The 22,907-nt window shown below is 49.0% G+C and overlaps 1 protein-coding gene across 1 annotated transcript; it reads left to right on the forward strand.

The window, feature by feature from the left end:
• Positions 1-592: 592 nt before the first annotated feature.
• LOC141134951 (zona pellucida sperm-binding protein 3-like) lies at positions 593-7,350 on the forward strand. Its single transcript, XM_073624385.1, has 8 exons — positions 593-1,051; positions 4,060-4,172; positions 5,296-5,399; positions 5,476-5,653; positions 5,737-5,857; positions 5,931-6,022; positions 6,499-6,641; positions 7,121-7,350. The coding sequence occupies exons 1-8, from the start codon at positions 593-595 to the stop codon at positions 7,348-7,350; spliced, it is 1,440 nt and encodes a 479-aa protein (XP_073480486.1).
• The last annotated feature ends 15,557 nt before the right edge of the window (positions 7,351-22,907 follow it).

Genomic DNA, 22,907 nt, shown 5'->3' on the forward strand with positions numbered 1-22,907 from the left:
TATGAGGGGTTCCCACCATCCCTGTGCTGAGTTTTGGGGTCTGTATACCTGCTGTACCCATTATGAGGGGTTCCCACCATCCCTGTGCTGAGTTCCCATGTCTGTATACCTGCTGTGCCCATTATGAGGGGTTCCCACCATCCCTGTGCTGAGTTCCCGGGTCTGTATACCTGCTGTGCTCATTATGAGGGGTTCCCACCATCCCTGTTCTATTGAGCCCTACAATAAATCTCTCCTGTTGGTGTGAGTGACACTAGTAGTATGGTGTAGTATCAGTTGTATGTGATCCAATCATTGTGTATCCTTGTGAGATTCCTCTTCTCCATGCAGCTTGTGTAGCACATTCCATGTGGACCTGTCTCTCCTATTTGATTCCAGTATGAGGATGAATCTAGTCATCTTCTCCGGTGGATCTCCAGTGGGATGAGGTGACATCCATTATTGGTTCCATCTCCTATCCATCATGTATAGTCCCAGCCATTGGGTGTGGTGATGATTGGCCCCAGCTGGGGGTATCAGTGGTTGGTGGGAGGGGTATAAAGGACAGCTCTTTCTCTCCCTCATTCATTGTGTTAGGTCTCTTCTGGACAGGATGGGTTTTCTGATGAAGGGTTGTTGGGTGCTGCTCCTGGCTGTGGCTTTTTGGTCAGGGTTTGGCTGTGATGGAGTCTTGGTGAGACATGGCCGCCAGTCAGATTGGTGGAGGAGCAACCAGCGGGCTCTACCTGGCCAGGGCTCTTCTAGATGGGGCTCAAGAGACTGGAATGTTAATCGCCCTGTTGTGGGTGTTGGGGCTCCTAGGGGTTCACTTGCTGGTCGTGTTGGAGGGGTTCCACGAGATCTGCCGCAGCCTGGGACCTCCCCTATCAGCATCCAGTGTGGAGAGGACAACATGGTGGTCAATGTTCAGAGGGATTTCTATAGGATTGGGAAGCTGGTTCAACCTTCTGACCTGAGCCTGGGGCCCCGTAGCTGCAAACCCAACCCCCAGAGTACAGACACCACTGTTACCTTCCAGATCAACCTCCAGGACTGCGGCAACACAGTGCAGGTAATCTTCAAATGTTCCCCTGTGTCCATGTATTCTAGTCAATGGCGTCCCATAGTGTCTCTCCCCTCCCAAGTCCTCATCTTCCAGTAGTCTTGTGTATAGAACCTTCTCTGATGCTTTTTTTTGGCCTCACCTGGAACCAGCTTGTTCCTAAGGACCCTGTAGCTGATGTTCCATTGATAAGGATTAACAACCCCCAAAATTCCAGTAATATATTGCTGCAGCCCATCCACTCTTAACTTTCCCCCTCACTTCCCCACCAGCCAGAGTAGAATTCAAATCTCTGCTTACCTGAGTAAGACTTGTACCATCCCTTCAAGGCCTGATTCATATGGCCTCCCCTTTGCGAGTAGGGGAGGGGGTGTACCGGAACTTTAAAGCTCCACTTTGGGAAGATGAAGATAAGTGAAGACAATGCTTTTGAATAGGTTATGGGAGAGCTAAAACCTCTGTTGGGAATTTTGCTATTTTTGTCCTATTGGGGGATTTCCTTTCACTTCCTGCCTCATAGCCACAACAGTAAGTGAGGAAATCCCTGGCTGTTACCAGAGCAGGTGTCCCCATAGAATACAGATAAACAAAAACCCAACGGGGGTTCTAACCCATGCCACTTTATCAAAGTTTCCCTTCACTTTAAACACAGTTCCTATGGGGTCCCTTCTCGTTTGAGGGGGGGGGGGGGCACACTTCCGCACGAAACCCCCCCAAAAAAAAAAAAGCCCACACCAAGGACAGAAGTTATGCATATCAGATTGCTGATCAGTCAGAGGACACCATGTTGCAGCACTGGTAGTACCCTCTGTAGTTGCCCAGATCTGTGTCAAAACCCCTTTTCAACCATACTGTTTGGTAGGGATCTGGAATGCGGGGTACAGGCTGTAGGGTGCCCACGTGTCCCGGATTGCCCGGGATTGTCCCTTATTTCAGATTTTCGTCCCGTGTCCCGGGCACCTTCATTCCGGGACAATACAGTGTCCCGGAATGGGGAAAAAAAAACACACCGCCAGCACCAGTCCGACACCGCCACCCTTATAATAATAAACTGTGTAACAGTAAAACACACATCATCATATGCTTTACAGTTAACTGGTTGCTAGGCTAGGGCCGCCCGCCCCGCGTCTAGCAACCAGTGACGTCAGCGGACACCGTCACGTGGGCAGTCAGGCACATTGTGGGCACTGGGCAGTGACCTACGGCTACAGCTGAGCAGCGCGCCTCTGTCCTCCGCTCCGAGAGATAGAGAGAGCAGCTGCCAGCCTGGCCCAGGCAGCCAGCCACTTACTAGCCTGTGGCCCTGTGCCCAGTCAGTGCCAGTCCCGGGGCCGCCGACTATCCAGCAGCCGGTGCAGCAGAGAGCAGCAGCACTTGCCAGCAGCGCAACCCGACTCCGACCTGCCCGACTTCAACTTGTCCAGTCTCCGAGTCCTCCCGCCCACGAAGTCCGTGAGTTTGCCGCCCGCCGCCGCCAGACAAACTTCCAGGTTAGTGTAACTTTACACTTACAGTGAGCAGTGCACACTCCCCCTCCATTCTGCTGCTGTACCCCCCTCCATCCTGCTGCTGTCCCCCCCACCCCCCTCCATCCTGCTGCTGTCCCCCCACACTCCCCTCCATCCTGCTGCTGGCCCCCCCCACTCCCCGTGCGTTCTGCTGCTTTCCCCTCACCCCCCTCCGTTCTGCTGCTGTCCCCCTCCGTTCTTCCTCCATGTCCACCTTCGTTATGCTGCTGTTCCCCCCCCCCATTCTTCCTCCGTGTCCCCCTCCGTCCTGCTGCTGTCCCCCCCCCTCCGTCCTGCTGCTGTCCCCCCCCCTCCGTCCTGCTGCTGTCCCCCCATTCTTCCGGGGGGGGGGGGGCTCGGGGGGCGGGGTGTCCCTGAATGGCAGTTTGGAAATGTGGTCACCCTAGGTACAGGTGGAGAACCACCAGCAGTGTCTGATGGGAGAGGACTCTCCAGACCATTAGTAGGGATCATTGTATGCGTAGCTGGACAGGTAGTGGGAACTCTGTTGTGGGGTTACTTTAAAGTGGTTGGGGGGAGAGAGGAAAAAAACCCTGCAAAGGCATAATGAGCTAGTATGCATAGCATACTAGCTCATTATGAATTACTTGCCTTATATCAAAGCCCCCGCAGTGGTTCTCGTTCACCGCTCCAGCGGCCAACATCTCTCCTAGGGGTTACTTCTGGGTATTGTTCCGGTGCTGTGATTGGCTAGAGCCGTGATTACATCACTTGCGAGAGCCACCAGTAACGGCACAGTGTAACTGAAGCAACGGCACGTGCGTGTCATTGCTTCAGTGCCGATGACATCGGCACATGCAAACACAGGGATATCCCCTAAACCGTGCAGGTTTAGGAGATATCCAGTGTAGCTACAGGTAAGCCTAATTATACTACAGGCAAGCCTATAAAGTAGTTGTAAAGGGTTTACAACCACTTAAGTAGGTGCCAGCAGACTGAAGACTTGCCTTTGTAGACTGATTCTTGGAAGACCAATCACCAGGTCAACAAATCTTTTTATCATTCAGGTTTACTTTTGTGGAGACTGCTGTTGGGTGCCGCCATCTTGGGTGCGATCATGTCAGCAGACTTGGAGTTGCCACTTCTCCCTTGATGGCTGCATGAGGTTTATGTAGGAAGAGGTGGAGGAGCTGGGCCAGCACAAACTAATTGTACACTCCAGAAGAGGAGAGGGCTATACTAGGTTAATTTCTGGAATGTCAATTTACCTAGCAAGCCACTAAAATTCCACATGCATGACCCTACAAGCAAACCCTGCGTGTAAACATTTGATTCACTTTGAAGTGTTTAACCCTAAAAATCCTGTCCCTTTAAAGCATGTTTATACTGCATAGGGGAGCATTGAACACCCAGAATATAGAAAATGCGTGCAAACTAAACCCCGATTTGTAATGCAGGTTGGGGGGGGGGGGGGGCCTGGTCTCAGAAAATGGACTAAATGTCAGCTTTCCATGTTTGTAAGTCTGTATCATTCTCTTCTCTGCACAGGTGACTCAAGACTGGCTAATCTACACCACCAACCTGACCTACAGCCCAACCTCCTCCATTCCAATCATCAGAACCAACGCAGCTGTGGTCCCCATAATGTGCTTCTACTACCGGTGAGTCAACACTACTGGATCAGATTACACTAGGGTGCCATGCAGGTCCCAGCTGGTGTTCAGCATCTGGTCAATATGTTTGGCCAGAGTGGGGGAAGGTTAAACCCCTAGGTGGGTTTTTCTGCCTTCTGTCCTTGCCAAGAGATTTTCATGTATCGCCTTTCCTGGTTAGGGGTGTGTTGGCAGCCCCTACATCAAAATGGGCTGCCGAGTGTAGTAGTCAGTCTGTTGTCCAGCCAGGCACACTTTTTCCAGAGACATAAAAGCAGTCCTTGTGCTTTTTCCTTGTATTTTATTGAAAAGAATTATAACTTGGATAGGGAATTTGAGTTGCCTAGATTGAGTCAATAGAGGGACCAACTATATACACCACAGTATATACAATCTCCTTCTCTCCCCCTGCACTTCCTTGCTTGCAGACTTCTCTTCCAGCACATCACTTGTTTGCACTTCCTGGACCAGCCAAGCCTGGAAATGTTACCTACTCTCAAACTTGTACTATTCTTCTAGCACACTAGAGGGTGCAACATTGACATTATGGCTTCAAGTGTTGGTTTTAGTTACTTTAGCTACTTGAACTTCTCTTGAATCTGTGGACTTGGTGTCTGTGCCTATAAGCTAATTCTTCTACTGCAGTAATGATAAATTTCCTCTTACGAAGTGTGATCATGGAAGGATCTGCACTGACAATGGTGGGATTACTTTGAGTTTCTGAACTATAGAGAACCTTGTGGTCAAGATTGCGGGACTCCCTTTTATTGTCCCTGGAATCTAATATATTTATATTTTTATTTATTTTTGGCAATGTTGGGGTAATCACAGAGATGGTGATATAACAAGGTTCTAAAGAGAATCTGAGGACAAATATAGTAGCTGCTCCTGGTAACTTAAAAGTTCAGGGATCCTGTCCTATTGATGGCTTTACTATCTGGCTTCATTTGGTCACTGTCCAACAGGAATGGAATCAACCAGACAGCCATCCTTTAGTAACTTGCTGGATCGTTTCATTGTAACCAGGATTTGACCCTGTACTCCAAGTCAGTAATGGTCAGGAAAAGAGTAATATGAATTTGTGACATTACATTTGTTGACTCATTACTGACCTTGATCCTGTTCTGTGTAGGCATGGTAATGTGAGCAGCCAGGCCATTAAGCCAACGTGGGTTCCATTCAGCACCACCGTGTCTTTAGAAGAAAGGTTGTCCTTCTCTTTGGTCCTGATGACTGGTGAGGAAGATGGGTGATCAGGAGGGAGGGGTTATTGTTGGGCCTTTTACTAATCCCCCTTTCCTTATGTATACAGAGGACTGGAGTGGTCCCAGAAGTTCTCCCATCTATCAGTTGGGGGATCTTCTCTACATACAGGCCTCTGTGGATACTCACGACCAAATTGCTATGATCCTGTATGTGGACCGCTGTGTGGCCACCATATCTCCTGATGCCACCTCTTCTCCACGTTACGACATCATTACAAACAATGGGTATGTGGTTGTGTGGGGTTTTTTTTTGGGGGGCAGGGTTGGGTTTCTATGTGACCCAAATTGTAATTGACCATCTTGCGCAGGTGTCTGGTGGATGGAACACAAGCTGATGCCTCCTCAGCCTTCATCACTCCAAGGGTCCAGACAAACACTCTACAGTTCACGGTGGATGCCTTCCGGTTCCTAGGAAATGATGCATCTCTGGTGAGGACTGTTTGAATTGTTTGCACAAATTGTTGCCTTCTAGGAATATTTAACCTAATAACTTATATTCCAGATCTACTTGACCTGTTACCTGAGAGCTGCTGCTGCCACCCAGGTCCCAGATCCCATTAACAAGGCCTGTTCCTATAGTAAAGCCACAAACAGGTGAGACTATTTAAAATGCCAGTTGGGTGTCCATGGATCGCTGCTCCCCCCCCCCCCCCCCCTTTTTTTTTTTTTTTTTTTTTTTTTTTCTCTCACCTGTGTACCATTGCAGAGATTTGCCTTCACTTCCTGTCCCATAGCCAGACCGGAGGTGAGAGGAAATCCCTGCAAATGAATGGCATTCCTCTGACCCCCATCATCCCTTCAATCCAGGACACACATTAATTACACAGGTTCTGTGGCTGATTATGGTGGTAATTAAACTTGGTGCCTTATCTGCATTAAATCCGCCTCAGAACCTGTGTAATGTGTCCTGGATTAAAGGGATGATGTGGCAGCCCTAGCCCTAAGTCCTTTCAAGGTAAATGTCTAACTATAGTGTTGGCCTTTCACCAAGCTCCCAGTGCATCTTCTAAACACAGGTTGTCATACATACTTTGTTTTTTTTTTTTTTTTTTTTGTTTTTTTTTCTCTAGCTGGTCTGCAGTTGAGGGCCCCAGCAGTATCTGCCAGTGTTGTGAGACACCAGGCACCTGTAGCAACCCTACTGGTTTGACTGCAGGAGGAAGGAGCCGATTTGGACGACCGAGAGCCTTTGGGAAAAGGGAAGCCTTGGATGGTGAGTCTTAACCATGCAGCTGCTGCATACAACAATGGTGTGGCCACATCTGCATCTTGCATTACAACAGGGGGGGGTGGGTGGGGTCCTGACTGGTTGGGGTTATTCAACCTGGTACTGATTCTTGCACCCACCAGGGTTCTGAGGGACCTGGGTGGCAATGAAGGGGGAAGGCTAGAACCTGGATGGCCTTCATAGTGCTGCTTCTATTCCCATAGAGATGTTTCCCTCACTTGTTTCAGAACTAGAACAGGAAGGTAGATCTCCTGCATAGACTTTTCTTTGCAATGCAAATCTTGAGGGTTCAAACCATCCTCTCCCCCATAGTGCTCAATTGGTTAACATAATTGATTCATGAGGGTCTACAGTGGACACCACCTCTGCACACTTGAGTAGGAGTTGAGTTGTCACCTGAAAGCCCTTAGTTGCATTGTATAGATATGTATGTGCTTCCTGATCCTCCAATGTTTCTCCTGCAGAACCTAACATGGAAGAGGAACAGTCGGTGACCACCTTGGGACCTCTGCTTGTGATTGGACCAAAACAAAGTGACCTTGCAGCTGCAGTGATGAAGGAAGAGTCCACCCCCACAGAGCTTTGGTTGTTGGTGGCTGTCGGGTGTGTCAGTCTTCTTGTAGTTGCTGTGTGTACAGTGCTCATTGTGAAGTCTCTAAAAATGCCGCAATATGTATTGTCTGTTGAGAAATAAAAGAAAATGATCATTTAATATGGTCTTTTGCTTATTTATAGACCGTTATATGGTATGATTTGGTGCTTTTCTAGGGGCTCTAAATGTCTAGATCATGGGTCTCATGTGGCAGCCCCTTGTCTCGCCCCTGACAGAAGTTGTGGCTGGGTGTATAGGGCCACAGGATACTAAGGATACTAAATAGAAGACTAATGGGGATCATGACTCATACTGACCCTTTTATGCATCACTGAGTCCTCACTTAGGCTTCCTACTCTTAAAAATGACTTGTTCCACATTTTGAGGATCAAGAGTGCAGAGAGGATGGAGAATGTAGGGGGGAGGGAGGGTGCAAATAAAGGACAGTGCGGGGAGAAATGGCAGGAGAGGGAGCAGGTTAAAACAAGAGAGAGGAGTCCAAAAGTGGATAGTGTTGGGAGATGACAATATGTGCAGCGGCTTGCTCTATGGAGGCCTCTATGGGCCCTACTGACACCGTCCACTGACCCTGTCCACTTAGGTAGGCTAGTTTCGTATTTTAATGAGAGAGAGATCTCCCAGCAGGCCAAGGGACCCAAGAAAATCCCTGCCCATTGGCTGAGACACCCCAGGCATTCCTAATCTGTCCTTGCAATGCCCTTGTCTTATCCAATGTCACCAGCCACAATGCCCCCAAACAAAAAAACACCAGCTGCCACTGTTGGCATTCATGATTCCCTCGAACTGTAGCTCCCCAGTGCCGGCAGCACTCATGCAGCCCCAGACCATGACACTCCCACCACCATGCTTGACTGTAGGCAAGACACACTTGTCTTTGTACTCCTCACCTGGTTGCCCCCACACACTTGTCACCATCTGAACCAAATAAGTTTATCTTGGTCTCATCAGACCACAGGACATGGTTCCAGTAATCCATGTCCTTAATCTGTTTTGTCTTCAGCAAACTTTGCGGGCTTTGCTGTGCATCTTTAGAAGAGGCTTCCTTCTGGGACAACAGCCATGCAGACCAATTTGATGCAGTGTGCAGCATATGGTCTGAGCACTGACAGGCTGATCCCCCACCCCTTCAACCTCTGCAGCAATGCTGGCAGCACTCCTACATCTATTTCCCAAAGACAACCTCTGGATATGATGCTGAGCACGTGACCTTAACTTCTTTGGTGGACCATGTAGTGGCCTGTTCTGAGTGGAACCTGTCCTGTTAAACCGCTGTATGGTCTTGGCCACTGTGCTGCAGCTCAGTTTCAGGGTCTTGGCAATCTTCTTATAGCCTAGGCCAGGGATAAGCAATTAGCGGACCTCCAGCTGTTGCAAAACTACAAGTCCCATTATGCTCTGCCTCTGGATGTCATGCTTGTGTTTGTCAGTCTTGCTATGCCTCATGGGACTTGTAGTTCTGCAACAGCTGGAGGTCCGCTAATTGCATATCACTGGTCTAGGCCATCTTGATGTAGAGCAACAAATTTATTTATTTTTTTTTTTGCCATGTTGAACTTCCAGTGACCAGTAAGAGAGTGAGAGCGATAACACCAAATTTAATACATCTGCTCCCCATTCACACATGACACCTTGTAACACTAACAAGTCACATGACACTGGGGAGGGAAAATAGCTAATTGGGCCCAATTTGGACATTTTCACTTAGGGGTGTACTCACTTTTGCCAGCGGTTTAGACATTAATGGCTGTGTGTTGAGTTATTGAGGGGACAGCAAATTTACACTGTTATACAAGCTGTACACTCACTACTTTACATTGTAGCAAAGTGTCATTTCTTCAGTGTTGTCACATGAAAAGATAGAAGAAAATATTTACAAAGATGTGAGGGGTGTACTGACTTTTGTGAGATACTGTAGGTTGACCCCATGACAAAGGACTCCCAGAGTTCAATTGCCTGCTTTGAGACTTGGTCTGTCTGATTGAAACTTCCTTTCATGTGATAAGGGTGGAGGCAGTGCCCTGACAAAGGCGGAGTCACTGCCATGGTAAGGGTGGAGTCACTGCTGTAATGAAAATATGAGTTGTGTAAATAAGAGGAGTTTCCTTTAGCACAGCTAAGGATGGAAGGTTTACAGGTTAAAAGAGCGCCACCTGCTGAAAAATAAACAAATATTCACCTATGTCTCATATTCTTCTGATAGATGAAGTGTATATACTGTATGGATACAATTTTTTTTTTTTTTTTGTTCTGATCAGAATAAATACATACAATTTGTCCAACTGCTGCTCCAAATAAATGGAAAGAAAACTTGTTATTTAGACAAAAACGTAGAGGAGCAGACAGTTCCGATTCTGGAATAGGAAGTTGTAGGAGGAGGGTAAAGGAATAGCTGGGATGTAGATAAAGCTGTCTGGATCTACAGAACACATCCACTGAAGGAGGAGGACTCTGGGTATTTCATTGTATAGTCAGATTGGACTGCCCCGGTTTGTGACAGGTTCACTTTAAGAATAAAGGCCATTTTCAGTATCTTTCCCAGACCCCTCCCCTTCTGTGTACCCATCCTCCACAGTCCCCCTCCCCTTCTGTGTACCCATCCTCCACAGTCCCCCTCCCCTTCTGTGTACCCATCCTCCACAGTCCCCCTCCCCTTCTGTGTACCCATCCTCCACAGTCCCCCTCCCCTTCTGTGCACCCATCCTCCACAGTCCCCCTCCCCTTCTGTGCACCCATCCTCCACAGTCCCCCTCCCCTTCTGTGTACCCATCCTCCACAGTCCCCCTCCCTTCTCCAGTTCATCTATATCATACCTCCCAACATTTTGAAAAATAGAAAGATATTGGCGCTCAGAACTAACGAAGCAAAATAAATAAGAGATCATATATGGTATGGTGATATTGAAATAATCTGAGTGAATCATGTGAAACATATAAGAAAATGCTGACTGAAGGAGCACTCAGCTTCATTCCAACTTCATTGCCCGAGGTACACAACATCCATTGTTGATTGTTTAGCCAGCTGAGTGCTCCTTCAGTCAGCATATGGCGCTTATAAATATTGTTTTACCTTTCCCCTATCTCTACACTTGAGAAAGGAGCGCGCATGCGCCTCACAGACCTTGCGCATGCTCTGAAACGCGTTGTGTTCTTTACAGTCATTGACGTCACAGGCTGTTTCCATGGGTTGGCTGCTCCTCTCCTCTGCAGGACAGGCCGTGTTCCATCCCGGCTCCCGCCGTATTGCAGCACGGATTTGAGACACTCTTGGGAACCGGCTCCCCCCCCCCCCCCCCCCCCATAACACTTTCCTCTGACACACATCCACCTGCCTAGAGCACCGTTGTGTTTTTGAATGTAAGTGGCTACTTTTTATCTTGTTAACTGAAATAAACTTTTTACTTAGGCGCTCCTCTCTTTTTGTTTTTCTCCCAACATTTTGAGATGGGAATGAGGGACACTTACTAGCAAACGTATGTAGGCATAGGACACGCCCCCTGCCACACCCACTTAAAGGGGAATTAACCCCCCAAAAAAGGTAAATTAAATCCACAAGGGCTTTTTTTTTTACCACTACTATTCCTTTATATTGGCTTTTAAAATTTAGAAATGCAGCAATTTAGAATTTGGATGAAAGATTTAACACTGGGAAACACTTTTTGAAAGATAAATAGTGCATTTTATATACATCTATATAGATCAGACCAAAATGAGGGACAAATGAGGAGGCCAGAGGGACATTGCTCCAAATCAGGGACAGTCCCTCGAAATCAGGGACAGTTGGGAGCTACGTATACTTCTCACCTTCCTCCCTGGAGTGCACCTATCCTTCCCAGTCCCCTACCCTACATTGCATCCATTCTTCTTACTCTCTTCCACTTCAGTGTCCCCATTCTTCTCAGAACCCTCCCCTGCAGTTCACCTGTCCGTTTTAGGCCCCTTCAGTGTACTCATCCTTCTCAAATCCCTAGGCCCCTCTTCTTCAGTATACTTAGCCTTCTAATTCTCCTCTTTTGTGGTGCACCTCTTCTTCTCAGTTTCCTCCTCTGCAGTGCACTTATCCTTCTTAGACCTCTTCACACTTGTATTCATACTACTCAGGGCCCTCCCCTTCAGTACACCTATCCTTCTCAGTCTCCTCCTCTGCAGTGCATCTATCTTTCTCAGAATCCTCCCCTGCAGTGGACCTATACATCTCAGAATCCTCCTCTGCAGTACACCTATCCTCTTCAGAACCCTCCCCTGCAGTGCACCTATACATCTCAGAATCCTCCTCTGCAGTACACCTATCCTTTTCAGAACCCTCCCCTGCAGTGCACCTATACATCTCAGAATCCTCCTCTGCAGTACACCTATTCTTCTCAGAATCCTCCCCTGCAGTGCACCTATACATCTCAGAATCCTCCCCTGCAGTACACCTATCCTTTTCAGAACCCTCCCCTGCAGTACACCTATTCTTCTCAGTCTCCTCCTCTGCAGTGCACCAATCCCTCTCAGGTTCTACTCATTCAGTGTACTCATCCTACTCAATCCTATGCCCTTCAGTGCACCGATCCTTCTCACAACCCTCCTCTTCAGTGCACCTATGCAGTGGCAGAATTACCGGGGTCGCAACAGTTGCAGTTGCGACGGGGCCTGGCATTCCACCACTGTGGGGGGGGGGGGCCCAGCGGGGTTGCTCTTCACACACGCTCTGAGCGGAGATCGTGTGTCATAGAACAGTAGCACAGATACACCGGCGGCATCAGGGCCGATCCTACGGTCACAGGTGCCTGGGTGCAGAAATATTTCTGGCGCCCCCCACATGGGCGTGGTCATTTTAGTAACTCCTCCCCTTTACAAATATTTCTATGGCAATGACTCAACCACAGAGATGCTCCACCACAAAGTCTTCATTACCCTGGGATCCTTACAGGTACAATAAACAAAATACAGAAAGAGAAGCAAGAGTACTTTATTGGGACCTGGAGGGGGTCCTATCTGATGGAGACAGAGAGCGCTTCTGTTAGAGAGTCTGTTAGAAAGAGCCCCCAGAAATACTACAGACATGATACAGGAGATGGTCAGAGACTGCAGACATAGTACAGGAGATGATCAGAGACTGCAGACATAGTACAGGAGATGATCAGAGACTGCAGACATAGTACAGGAGATGATCAGAGACTGCAGACATAGTACAGGAGATGATCAGAGACTGCAGACATAGTACAGGAGATGATCAGAGCCTGCAGACATAGTACAGGAGATGATCAGAGACTGCAGACATAGTACAGGAGATGATCAGAGACTGCAGACATAGTACAGGAGATGATCAGAGACTGCAGACATAGTACAGGAGATGATCAGAGCCTGCAGACATAGTACAGGAGATGATCAGATACTGCAGACATAGTACAGGAGATGGTAAGAGACTGCAGACATAGTACAGGAGATGATCAGAGACTGCAGACATAGTACAGGAGATGGTCAGAGACTGCAGACATAGTACAGGAGATGGTCAGAGACTGCAGACATAGTACAGGAGATGATCAGATACTGCAGACATGATACAGGAGATGATCAGATACTGCAGACATGGTACAGGAGATGGTCAGAGACTGCAGACATAATACAGGAGATGATCAGAGACTGCAGACATAGTACAGGAGATGATCAGATACTGCAGACATGATACAGGAGATGATCAGATACTGCAGACATGGTACAGGAGATGGTCAGAGACTGCAGACATAATACAGGAGATGATCAGAGACTGCAGACATAGTACAGGAGATGGTCAGAGACTGCAGACATAATACAGGAGATGATCAGAGACTGCAGACATAGTACAGGAGATGATCAGATACTGCAGACATAATACAGGAGATGGTCAGAGACTGCAGACATAGTACAGGAGATGGTTAGAGACTGCAGACATAGTACAGGAGATGATCAGAGACTGCAGACATAATACAGGAGATGATCAGAGACTGCAGACATAGTACAGGAGATGATCAGATACTGCAGACATGGTACAGGAGATGGTTAGAGACTGCAGACATAGTACAGGAGATGGTCAGAGACTGCAGACATGGTACAGGAGATGGTTAGAGACTGCAGACATAGTACAGGAGATGGTCCATTAGACCCCTTTCACACGGGAGGCATTTTTCAGGTGCTTTAGTGTTAAAAATAGCACCTGGAAAAAGCCTTATCTACAATCACAGTGTGAGAGCCCGAATGCTTTCACACTGGAGCAGAGCACTGGCACGACATCCAAAAAATTCCTGCAAGTAGCTTCTTTGAGGCGCTTTAGGAGCAGTGTATACAACGCTCCTAAAGCACCCTTGTCTATTGAAATCAATGGGCAGTGCCTGCAATGCGCCTCAGCAGTTGCACCTTTGAACCCTTTAGTGGGGGTTAATGTACTTTCTAAAGCGACGGTAAAGCGCCACTAAAAGTAGCGCCGATGCCCCCGCACTGTCAGTGGGAAAGGGCTCTTAGTACATCTCATTATACATCACATCTGTAAATGAACTACTGAGGTGCAGGAAGGGACAGGGCCTGTGTATCCTATTGTAATCTATCATACCATAAAACATCTCCTAAAAGGGGCAGCCCAGAGCACATGTTAAGGTGTGCTGGGGATACCATTCCCACACACAGCACACTGAACACTGTGATCACCTCGGTTCTCTCTCCGTGCAGCCCCAGATAGAGATGGGAGGGGGAGGCATTCCAACTGGAGTTGGTGGAGACAGTGCGGGATCCCAGTGTGAGGAATTCATTCCCACACATCAGCAGCCACTGACTAGAACCCTCGTGTCAGGAAGAGGAGCGCCCCTCCCTCGAGCACTGCCAGGCTGGACGGGCTGCCCTACGCTCACACTGGAGTTCTGGACAGACACTCACAAGGAGAGAAGGAGGGAGGGGAGAAGTCTGGCTCTTCGGCGCCCCCACCTCTGCAGGCGCCTGGGTGCAAAGCACCTTTCGCACCCCGGGTAGGATCGGCCCTGGGCGGCATTAATGTTCTATTTGCCCGTCCTTCCTCGAGAGGACACACAGCTGATCTCACGGCTCCCCCTTCTCCCCCCTCCCCTCTCCTGTGTGCTCCGCGGGAAATGTGATGTGAGCTCTTTAGCTTCACACTAGACTGCCCGCGGAGCACACAGGAGAGGGGAGGGGGGAGAAGAGGGAGCCGTGAGATCAGCTGTGTGTCCTCTCGAGGAAGGACGGGCAAATAGAACATTAATGCCGCCGGTGTATCTGTGCTACTGTTCTATGACACACGATCTCCGCTCAGAGCCGTGATGTCTGGCACTGATGGAATCTAATAGCATTCACTGATGAGCACTAATAGAAGGCACTGATGAGCACTGATAGAAGGCACTGATGAGCACTAATAGAAGGCACTGATGAGCACTGATAGAAGGCACTGATAGCAGGCACTGATGAGCACTGATAGAAGGCACTGATAGCAGGCACTGATGAGCACTGATAGAAGGCACTGATGAGCACTGAAAGAAAGGCACTGATGAGCACTGATAGAAGGCACTGATGAGCACTGATAGAAGGCACTGATGGGCACTGATGAGCACTGATAGAAGGCATTGATGAGCACTGATAGAAGGCAATGATGAGCACTGATAGAAGGCACTGATGAGCACTGAAAGAAAGGCACTGATAGAAGGCACTGATGAGCACTGATAGAAGGTATTGATGAGCACTGATTGACAGCACTGATGAGCACTGATAGAAGGCACTGATAGAAGGCACTGATGAGCACTGATAGAAGGCACTGATGGGCACTGATAAGCACTGATAGAAGGCACTGATGAGCACTGATAGATGGCACTGATGAGCACTGATAGAAGGCACTAATGGGCACTGATGAGCACTGATGGGCACTGATAGAAGGCATTGATGAGCACTGATAGACGGCACTGATGAGCACTGATAGAAGGCACTGATGGACACTGATAGACAGCACTGATGAGCACTGATAGACGGCACTGATGAGCACTGATAGAAGGCACTGATGAGCACTGATAGACGGCACTGATGAGCACTGATAGAAGACACTGATGAGCACTGATAGACGGCACTGATGAGCACTGATAGAAGGCACTGATGGGCACTGATGAGCACTGATAGAAGGCACTGATGGGCACTGATAGAAGGCACTGGTGAGCACTGATAGAAGGCACTGATGAGCACTGATTGACGGCACTGATGAGCACTGATAGAAGGCACTGATAGAAGGCACTGATGAGCACTGATAGAAGGCACTGATGAGCACTGATAGAAGGCACTGATAGCAGGCACTGATGGGCACTGATAGAAGGCACTGATGAGCACTGAAAGAAAGGCACTGATAGAAGGCACTGATGAGCACTGATAGAAGGCACTGATGAGCCCTGATAGAAGGCACTGATGAGCACTGAAATAAAGGCACTGATAGAAGGCACTGATGAGCACTGATAGAAGGCAATGATGAGGACTGATAGAAGGCACTGATGAGCACTGATAGAAGGCACTGATGAGCACTGATAGAAGGCACTGATGAGGACTGATAGAAGGCAATGATGAGGACTGATAGAAGGCACTGATGAGCACTGATAGAAGGCACTGATGGGCACTGATGAGCACTGATAGAAGGCACTGATGAGCACTGATAGAAGGCACTGATGAGCACTGAAAGAAAGGCACTGATAGGCACTGATGAACACTGATAGAAGGTATTGATGAGCACTGATTGACGGCACTGATGAGCACTGATAGAAGGCACTGATGGGCACTGATAGACAGCACTGATGAGCACTGATAGACAGCACTGATGAGCACTGATAGAAGGCACTGATGAGCACTGATAGACGGCACTGATGAGCACTGATAGAAGGCACTGATGAGCACTGATAGACGGCACTGATGAGCACTGATAGAAGGCACTGATGGGCACTGATGAGCACTGATAGAAGGCACTGATGAGCACTAATAGAAGGCACTGATGGGCACTGATAGAAGGCACTGATGGGCACTGATAGAAGGCACTGGTGAGCACTGATAGAAGGCACTGATGAGCACTGATTGACGGCACTGATGAGCACTGATAGAAGGCACTGATAGAAGGCACTGATGAGCACTGATAGAAGGCACTGATGAGCACTGATTGACGGCACTGATGAGCACTAATAGAAGGCACTGATGGGCACTGATAGAAGGCACTGATGAGCACTGATAGAAGGCACTGATGAGCACTGATTGACGGCACTGATGAGCACTAATAGAAGGCACTGATGGGCACTGATAGAAGGCACTGATGAGCACTGATAGAAGGTACTGATGGGCACTGATGAGCACTGATAGATGGCACTGATGAGCACTGATAGAAGGCACTGATGAGCACTGATAGAAGGCACTGATAGAAGGCACTGATGAGCACTGATAGAAGGCACTGATGAGCACTGATAGAAGGCACTGATGAGCACTGATTGACGGCACTGATGAGCACTAATAGAAGGCACTGATGGGCACTGATAGAAGGCACTGATGAGCACTGATAGAAGGTACTGATGGGCACTGATGAGCACTGATAGATGGCACTGATGAGCACTGATAGAAGGCACTGATGAGCACTGATAGAAGGCACTGATAGGCATTGATGAGCACTGATAGAAGGTACTGATGAGCACTGATAGATGGCACTGATGAGCACTGATAGAAGGCACTGATGAGCACTGATTGACGGCACTGATGAGCACTAATAGAAGGCACTGATGAGCACTGATAGAAGGTACTGATGGGCACTGATGAGCACTGATAGATGGCACTGATGAGCACTGATAGAAGGCACTGATAGGCATTGATGAGCACTGATAGAAGGCACTGATAGGCATTGATGAGCACTGATAGAAGGCACTGATAGGCATTGATGAGCACTGATAGAAGGTACTGATGAGCACTGATAGACGGCACTGATGAGCACTGATAGAAGGCACTGATAGGCATTGATGAGCACTGATAGAAGGTACTGATGAGCACTGATAGACGGCACTGATGAGCACTGATAGAAGGCACTGATGAGCACTTATAGGCAGCACTGATAGGAGGCACTAATGTGCACTGATAGGTGGCATTGATGGGCACTGATAGGTGGTACTGATAGGCACTTACGAATACTGATAGGCAGAACTCAGGCAGTATTGATGGGCTTTGATGGGCAGAATTGAAGAGTACTGATAGGTGGCACTGATGGACGCTGTTAGGCGGCACTAATGAGTACTGATAGGTGGTACTGATAGACAGAATTGATGGGCACTAATAGGCAGCATTAATGAGCACTGATAGGTAACACTTGTAGGTGGAAGTGATGGGCACTGATAGGCAGCACTGATGGGCACTGATAGATGGCACTGATGATTGGGGCACTGATTACCAGTGTAAACAATTTACTGACATTCTTGACAGTTAACGGCAGTCCTTTCCTAACACAGACACAGCGTGGGAGGAAAGGACTGTGGATAACCAGTCTGTGTAAATGTGATCAGCTGACATCACATGGTAAAGGGCCGATGTGATTGCGCTGGATGCATGTCCCAGGGGTCACGCAGGAAGCACGGTTTTGGGAGGATGTCCATGGACACTCTGCCAAAATTGGAAGCCCGGGGCTCGGATGGAAGGGGGGCCCATCATGGTTTCTTGCACCGGGGCCCTGAAGGTTCTAGTTACGCCTCTGCACCTATCCTTCTCAGTGCACCTACCCTGCTCAGTCTCCTTCTCTGCAGTGCACCTATCCTTCTCAGAACCCTCCCCTGCAGGGCACCTATCCTTCTCAGAACCCTCCCCTGCAGGGCACCTATTATTCTCAGAACCCTCCCCTGCAGGGCACCTATTATTCTCAGAACCCTCCCCTGCAGGGCACCTATCCTTCTCAGAACCCTCCCCTGCAGTGCACCTATTATTCTCAGAACCCCCTTCCGCAGTGCACCTATCCTTCTCAGTCTCCTCCTCTGCAGTGCACCAATCTATCTCAGGTCTTACTTATTCAGTGTACTTATCCTACTCGATCCTATTCCCTTCAGTGCACCTATCCTTCTTAGGCCCCTCCCCTTCAGTGCACCTATCCCCCTTATGCTCCTCCCCTTCAGTGCACCTATCCTTCTTAAGCCCCTCCACTTTAGTGCATTCATCCTTCTCAATTCCTTCCCCTTCAGTGAACCCAACCTTCTCAGCCCCCTCCTCTTCTCAATTACATGGTTCCCAGCTATCTACAGAACACCGCCCCCATGTTATAAAGATGAAGAAAAGAGGAAGAGTTCTGTAGTCCTGTCGCCATGTGACAACGCGGCTCCTGTAAACATACGATACAGTCAGTGAGTGGTGTCACCTTAGGACAGGATGTGTATTACTGGCAGGATCACCAGGTGAGGAAAAAGGAAAAACACCTGAAAAAGAAAATGAATACAGCCGCCCCTCTAAAGTTGGGTGAGGTGTACTATATGACATTTAAGAAACGCCTGTGCCTTATGGCTTTTGGGTGCCATTCCAAATAAATTACATTGCATTAAACATAATCTGTATTGACATGCATTGTGCTGACTTGTTTGTTACCACAAGACACCTCTGCTGAGTTCCCGGGTATTTTAACCTGCTGTACACATTATAATGGGTTCCCACCATCCCTGTGCGGAGTTCCCGGGTCTGTACACCTCCTGTGCCCATTATGAGGGGTTCTCACCATCCCTGTACTGAGTTCCCAGGTCTGTACACCTGCTGTGCCCATTATGAGGGGTTCTCACCATCCCTGTACTGAGTTCCCATGTCTGTATACCTGCTGTGCCCATTATGAGGGGTTCCCACTATCCCTGTACTGAGTTCCCAGGTCTGTACACCTGCTGTGCCCATTATGAGGGGTTCCCACCATCCCTGTACTGAGTTCCCAGGTCTGTACACCTCCTGTGCCCATTATGAGGGGTTCCCACCATCCCTGTACTGAGTTCCCAGGTCTGTACACCTGCTGTGCCCATTATGAGGGGTTCCCACCATCCCTGTACTGAGTTCCCAGGTCTGTACACCTGCTGTGCCCATTATGAGGGGTTCCCACTATCCCTGTACTGAGTTCCCAGGTCTGTACACCTGCTGTGCCCATTATGAGGGGTTCCCACTATCCCTGTACTGAGTTCCCAGGTCTGTACACCCGCTGTGCCCATTATGAGGGGTTCCCATCATCCCTGTACTGAGTTCCCAGGTCTGTACACCCGCTGTGCCCATTCTGAGGTGTTCCCACCATCCCTGTGCTGAGTTCCTGGGTCTGTACACCCGCTGTGCCCATTATGAGGGGTTCCCACCATCCCTGTGTTGAGTTCCTGGGTCTGTACAGCCGCTGTGCCCATTATGAGGGGTTCCCACCATCTCTGTGCTGAGTTTCCAGGTCTGTACACCTGCTGTGCCCATTATGAGGAGTTCCCACCATCCCTGTGCGGAGTTCCCGGGTCTGTACACCTGCTGTGCCCATTATGAGGAGTTCCCACCATCCCTGTGCGGAGTTCCCGGGTCTGTACACCTGCTGTGCCCATTATGAGGAGTTCCCACCATCCCTGTGCGGAGTTCCCGGGTCTGTACATCTCCTGTGCCCATTATGAGGGGTTCCCACCATCCCTGTACTGAGTTCCCAGGTCTGTACACCTGCTGTGCCCATTATGAGGGGTTCCCACCATGCCTGTACTGAGTTCCCAGGTCTGTACACCTGCTGTGCCCATTAAGAGGGGTTCCCACCATCCCTGTACTGAGTTCCCAGGTCTGTACACCTGCTGTGCCCATTATGAGGGGTTCCCACCATGCCTGTACTGAGTTCCCAGGTCTGTACACCTCCTGTGCCCATTATGAGGGGTTCCCACCATCCCTGTACTGAGTTCCCAGGTCTGTACACCTCCTGTGCCCATTATGAGGGGTTCCCACCATCCCTGTACTGAGTTCCCAGGTCTGTACACCTGCTGTGCCCATTATGAGGGGTTCCCACCATCCCTGTACTGAGTTCCCAGGTCTGTACACCTGCTGTGCCCATTATGAGGGGTTCCCACCATCCCTGTACTGAGTTCCCAGGTCTGTACACCTCCTGTGCCCATTAAGAGGGGTTCCCATCATCCCTGTACTGAGTTCCCAGGTCTGTACACCCGCTGTGCCCATTATGAGGGGTTCCCACTATCCCTGTACTGAGTTCCCAGGTCTGTACACCCGCTGTGCCCATTATGAGGGGTTCCCATCATCCCTGTACTGAGTTCCCAGGTCTGTACACCCGCTGTGCCCATTCTGAGGTGTTCCCACCATCCCTGTGCTGAGTTCCTGGGTCTGTACACCCGCTGTGCCCATTATGAGGGGTTCCCACCATCCCTGTGTTGAGTTCCTGGGTCTGTACAGCCGCTGTGCCCATTATGAGGGGTTCCCACCATCTCTGTGCTGAGTTTCCAGGTCTGTACACCTGCTGTGCCCATTATGAGGAGTTCCCACCATCCCTGTGCGGAGTTCCCGGGTCTGTACACCTGCTGTGCCCATTATGAGGAGTTCCCACCATCCCTGTGCGGAGTTCCCGGGTCTGTACATCTCCTGTGCCCATTATGAGGGGTTCCCACCATCCCTGTACTGAGTTCCCAGGTCTGTACACCTGCTGTGCCCATTATGAGGGGTTCCCACCATGCCTGTACTGAGTTCCCAGGTCTGTACACCTCCTGTGCCCATTAAGAGGGGTTCCCACCATCCCTGTACTGAGTTCCTTGGTCTGTACACCCGCTGTGCCCATTATGAGGGGTTCCCATCATCCCTGTACTGAGTTCCCAGGTCTGTACACCCGCTGTGCCCATTATGAGGGGTTCCCACCATCCCTGTGCTGAGTTCCCGGGTCTGTACACCCGCTGTGCCCATTATGAGGGGTTAATTTTGTTTATTGAAAAATCTTACAAACAACAACTTATATACAATAAAACCATAATAAATAAATAAAACATATTTACAAAATAGTTGAATATGATTATACAAAACAAGAACATAATAAATGGTACAAACAAAATTGCGCACTACATAATCCCTACGGGAGAGCCAGACTAAGGAACATCACCGTCACCATGCATGTAGCCTTTCATCAAAAATATATTTCATCTTGAAAATCTAGGGGAGTGAATCAAGAATACAAAGAAAAGCCGCACACCCCGAGATCAACAGGCAGCAGCTACAGAGTCCTGATAATCCTCCACACCCTTATCCAGACCTCCTGCTGCCACCTGCCTTTCTCAAGACTCCGAATCTTCCCAACCTCACCCAGAATGTCCTGCACCACCACTTCGACCGGGAGGATTTTACTCCGTAAGGATACCTGACACCGTGCACTCCACGTGAAATAACAGACTACTAGACTAACTAAAAAAAGTGTTTCCAAATCATAATCCTGACGAGTCTGGAATGCCCCATACACCCACTCTGCATAACTCATATGGGGGAGGAAGGGTATACTCAAAGCCCTCCCAACCCTCTTGTACACCTCTATATTAAAAGGGCATTGAAGTAGAAAGTGATCCATGGACTCCACCACTCCTCCACACTCCACTCTCGGGCAGCCCCGATCACTCATAGAAAGAAACTTCAAGTTGCCCTTCACATATAGTTTTCCATGAAAGGCAAGCCAAGCCTGATCCCTAAACTTCATTGGGATTCTCTCCAAATTAATCAATCGCAAACCCACCCCCAAAACCAGGCTTGGGCAATCCCTCAAGGCCAGTGGCTCGCAAAAAGCAGAGCTCATGATCCGCTTCTCAAGAAGTTTCCTTGGAAGAGATCTGACTTCTCTTGCTGTTACTTGCCACTGCCGAAGCATTTTCAAACACGGGGTAACATAAGCCGGGAGCTGTTCATGCTTGACCCTCAGGCTTTTCACTGGCCCACCATTTTCCCAGTCTCGCAGAAAGGGCCTAAACCAGGACTGGAAAATACCAACCCACCCAGGCGGTCTCTCTGCCAACATGTTACCAAGATTGTACTTCACAAACATCAGAGAGAAAAAGACTACAGGGTTGATCATCCCTAGACCAACCTCCTGCCTAGGAAGGTAAGTCACATTCCTTTTGACAAGGTTTATTCTGTTCCCCATAACAGCTGGAAGAAACAGCTATAGACCCTGGTATAGAGAGAGGGGTTCCCACCATCCCTGTGCTGAGTTTCCAGGTCTGTACACCTGCTGTGCCCATTATGAGGGGTTCCCACCATCCCTGTGCGGAGTTCCCAGATCTGTACACCTGCTGTGCCCATTATGAGGGGTTCCCACCATCCCTGTGCTGAGTTCCCGGGTCTGAACACCTGCTGTGTCCATTATCAGGGCTTCCCACCATCCCTGTGCTACTGAGCCCTACAATAAATCTCTCCTGTTGGTGTGAGTGACATTTGTATTATGGTGTAGTATCAGTTGTATGTGATCCAATCATTGTTCATCCTTGTGAGATTCCTCTCCTCCATGCAGCTTGCGTAGCACACTCCATGTGGACCTGTCTCTCTCATCTGATTCCAGTATGAGGATGACTCTAGTCATCTTCTCCAGTGGATCTCCAGGGGGATGAGGTGACCTCCATTAGTGGTTCCATCTCCCATCTATCATGTATAGTCCCAGCCATTGGGTGTGGT

The sequence above is a fragment of the Aquarana catesbeiana genome, linkage group LG03 (genome assembly GCF_042186555.1).
Source record: "Aquarana catesbeiana isolate 2022-GZ linkage group LG03, ASM4218655v1, whole genome shotgun sequence".
Taxonomy (NCBI): Eukaryota; Metazoa; Chordata; class Amphibia; order Anura; family Ranidae; genus Aquarana; species Aquarana catesbeiana.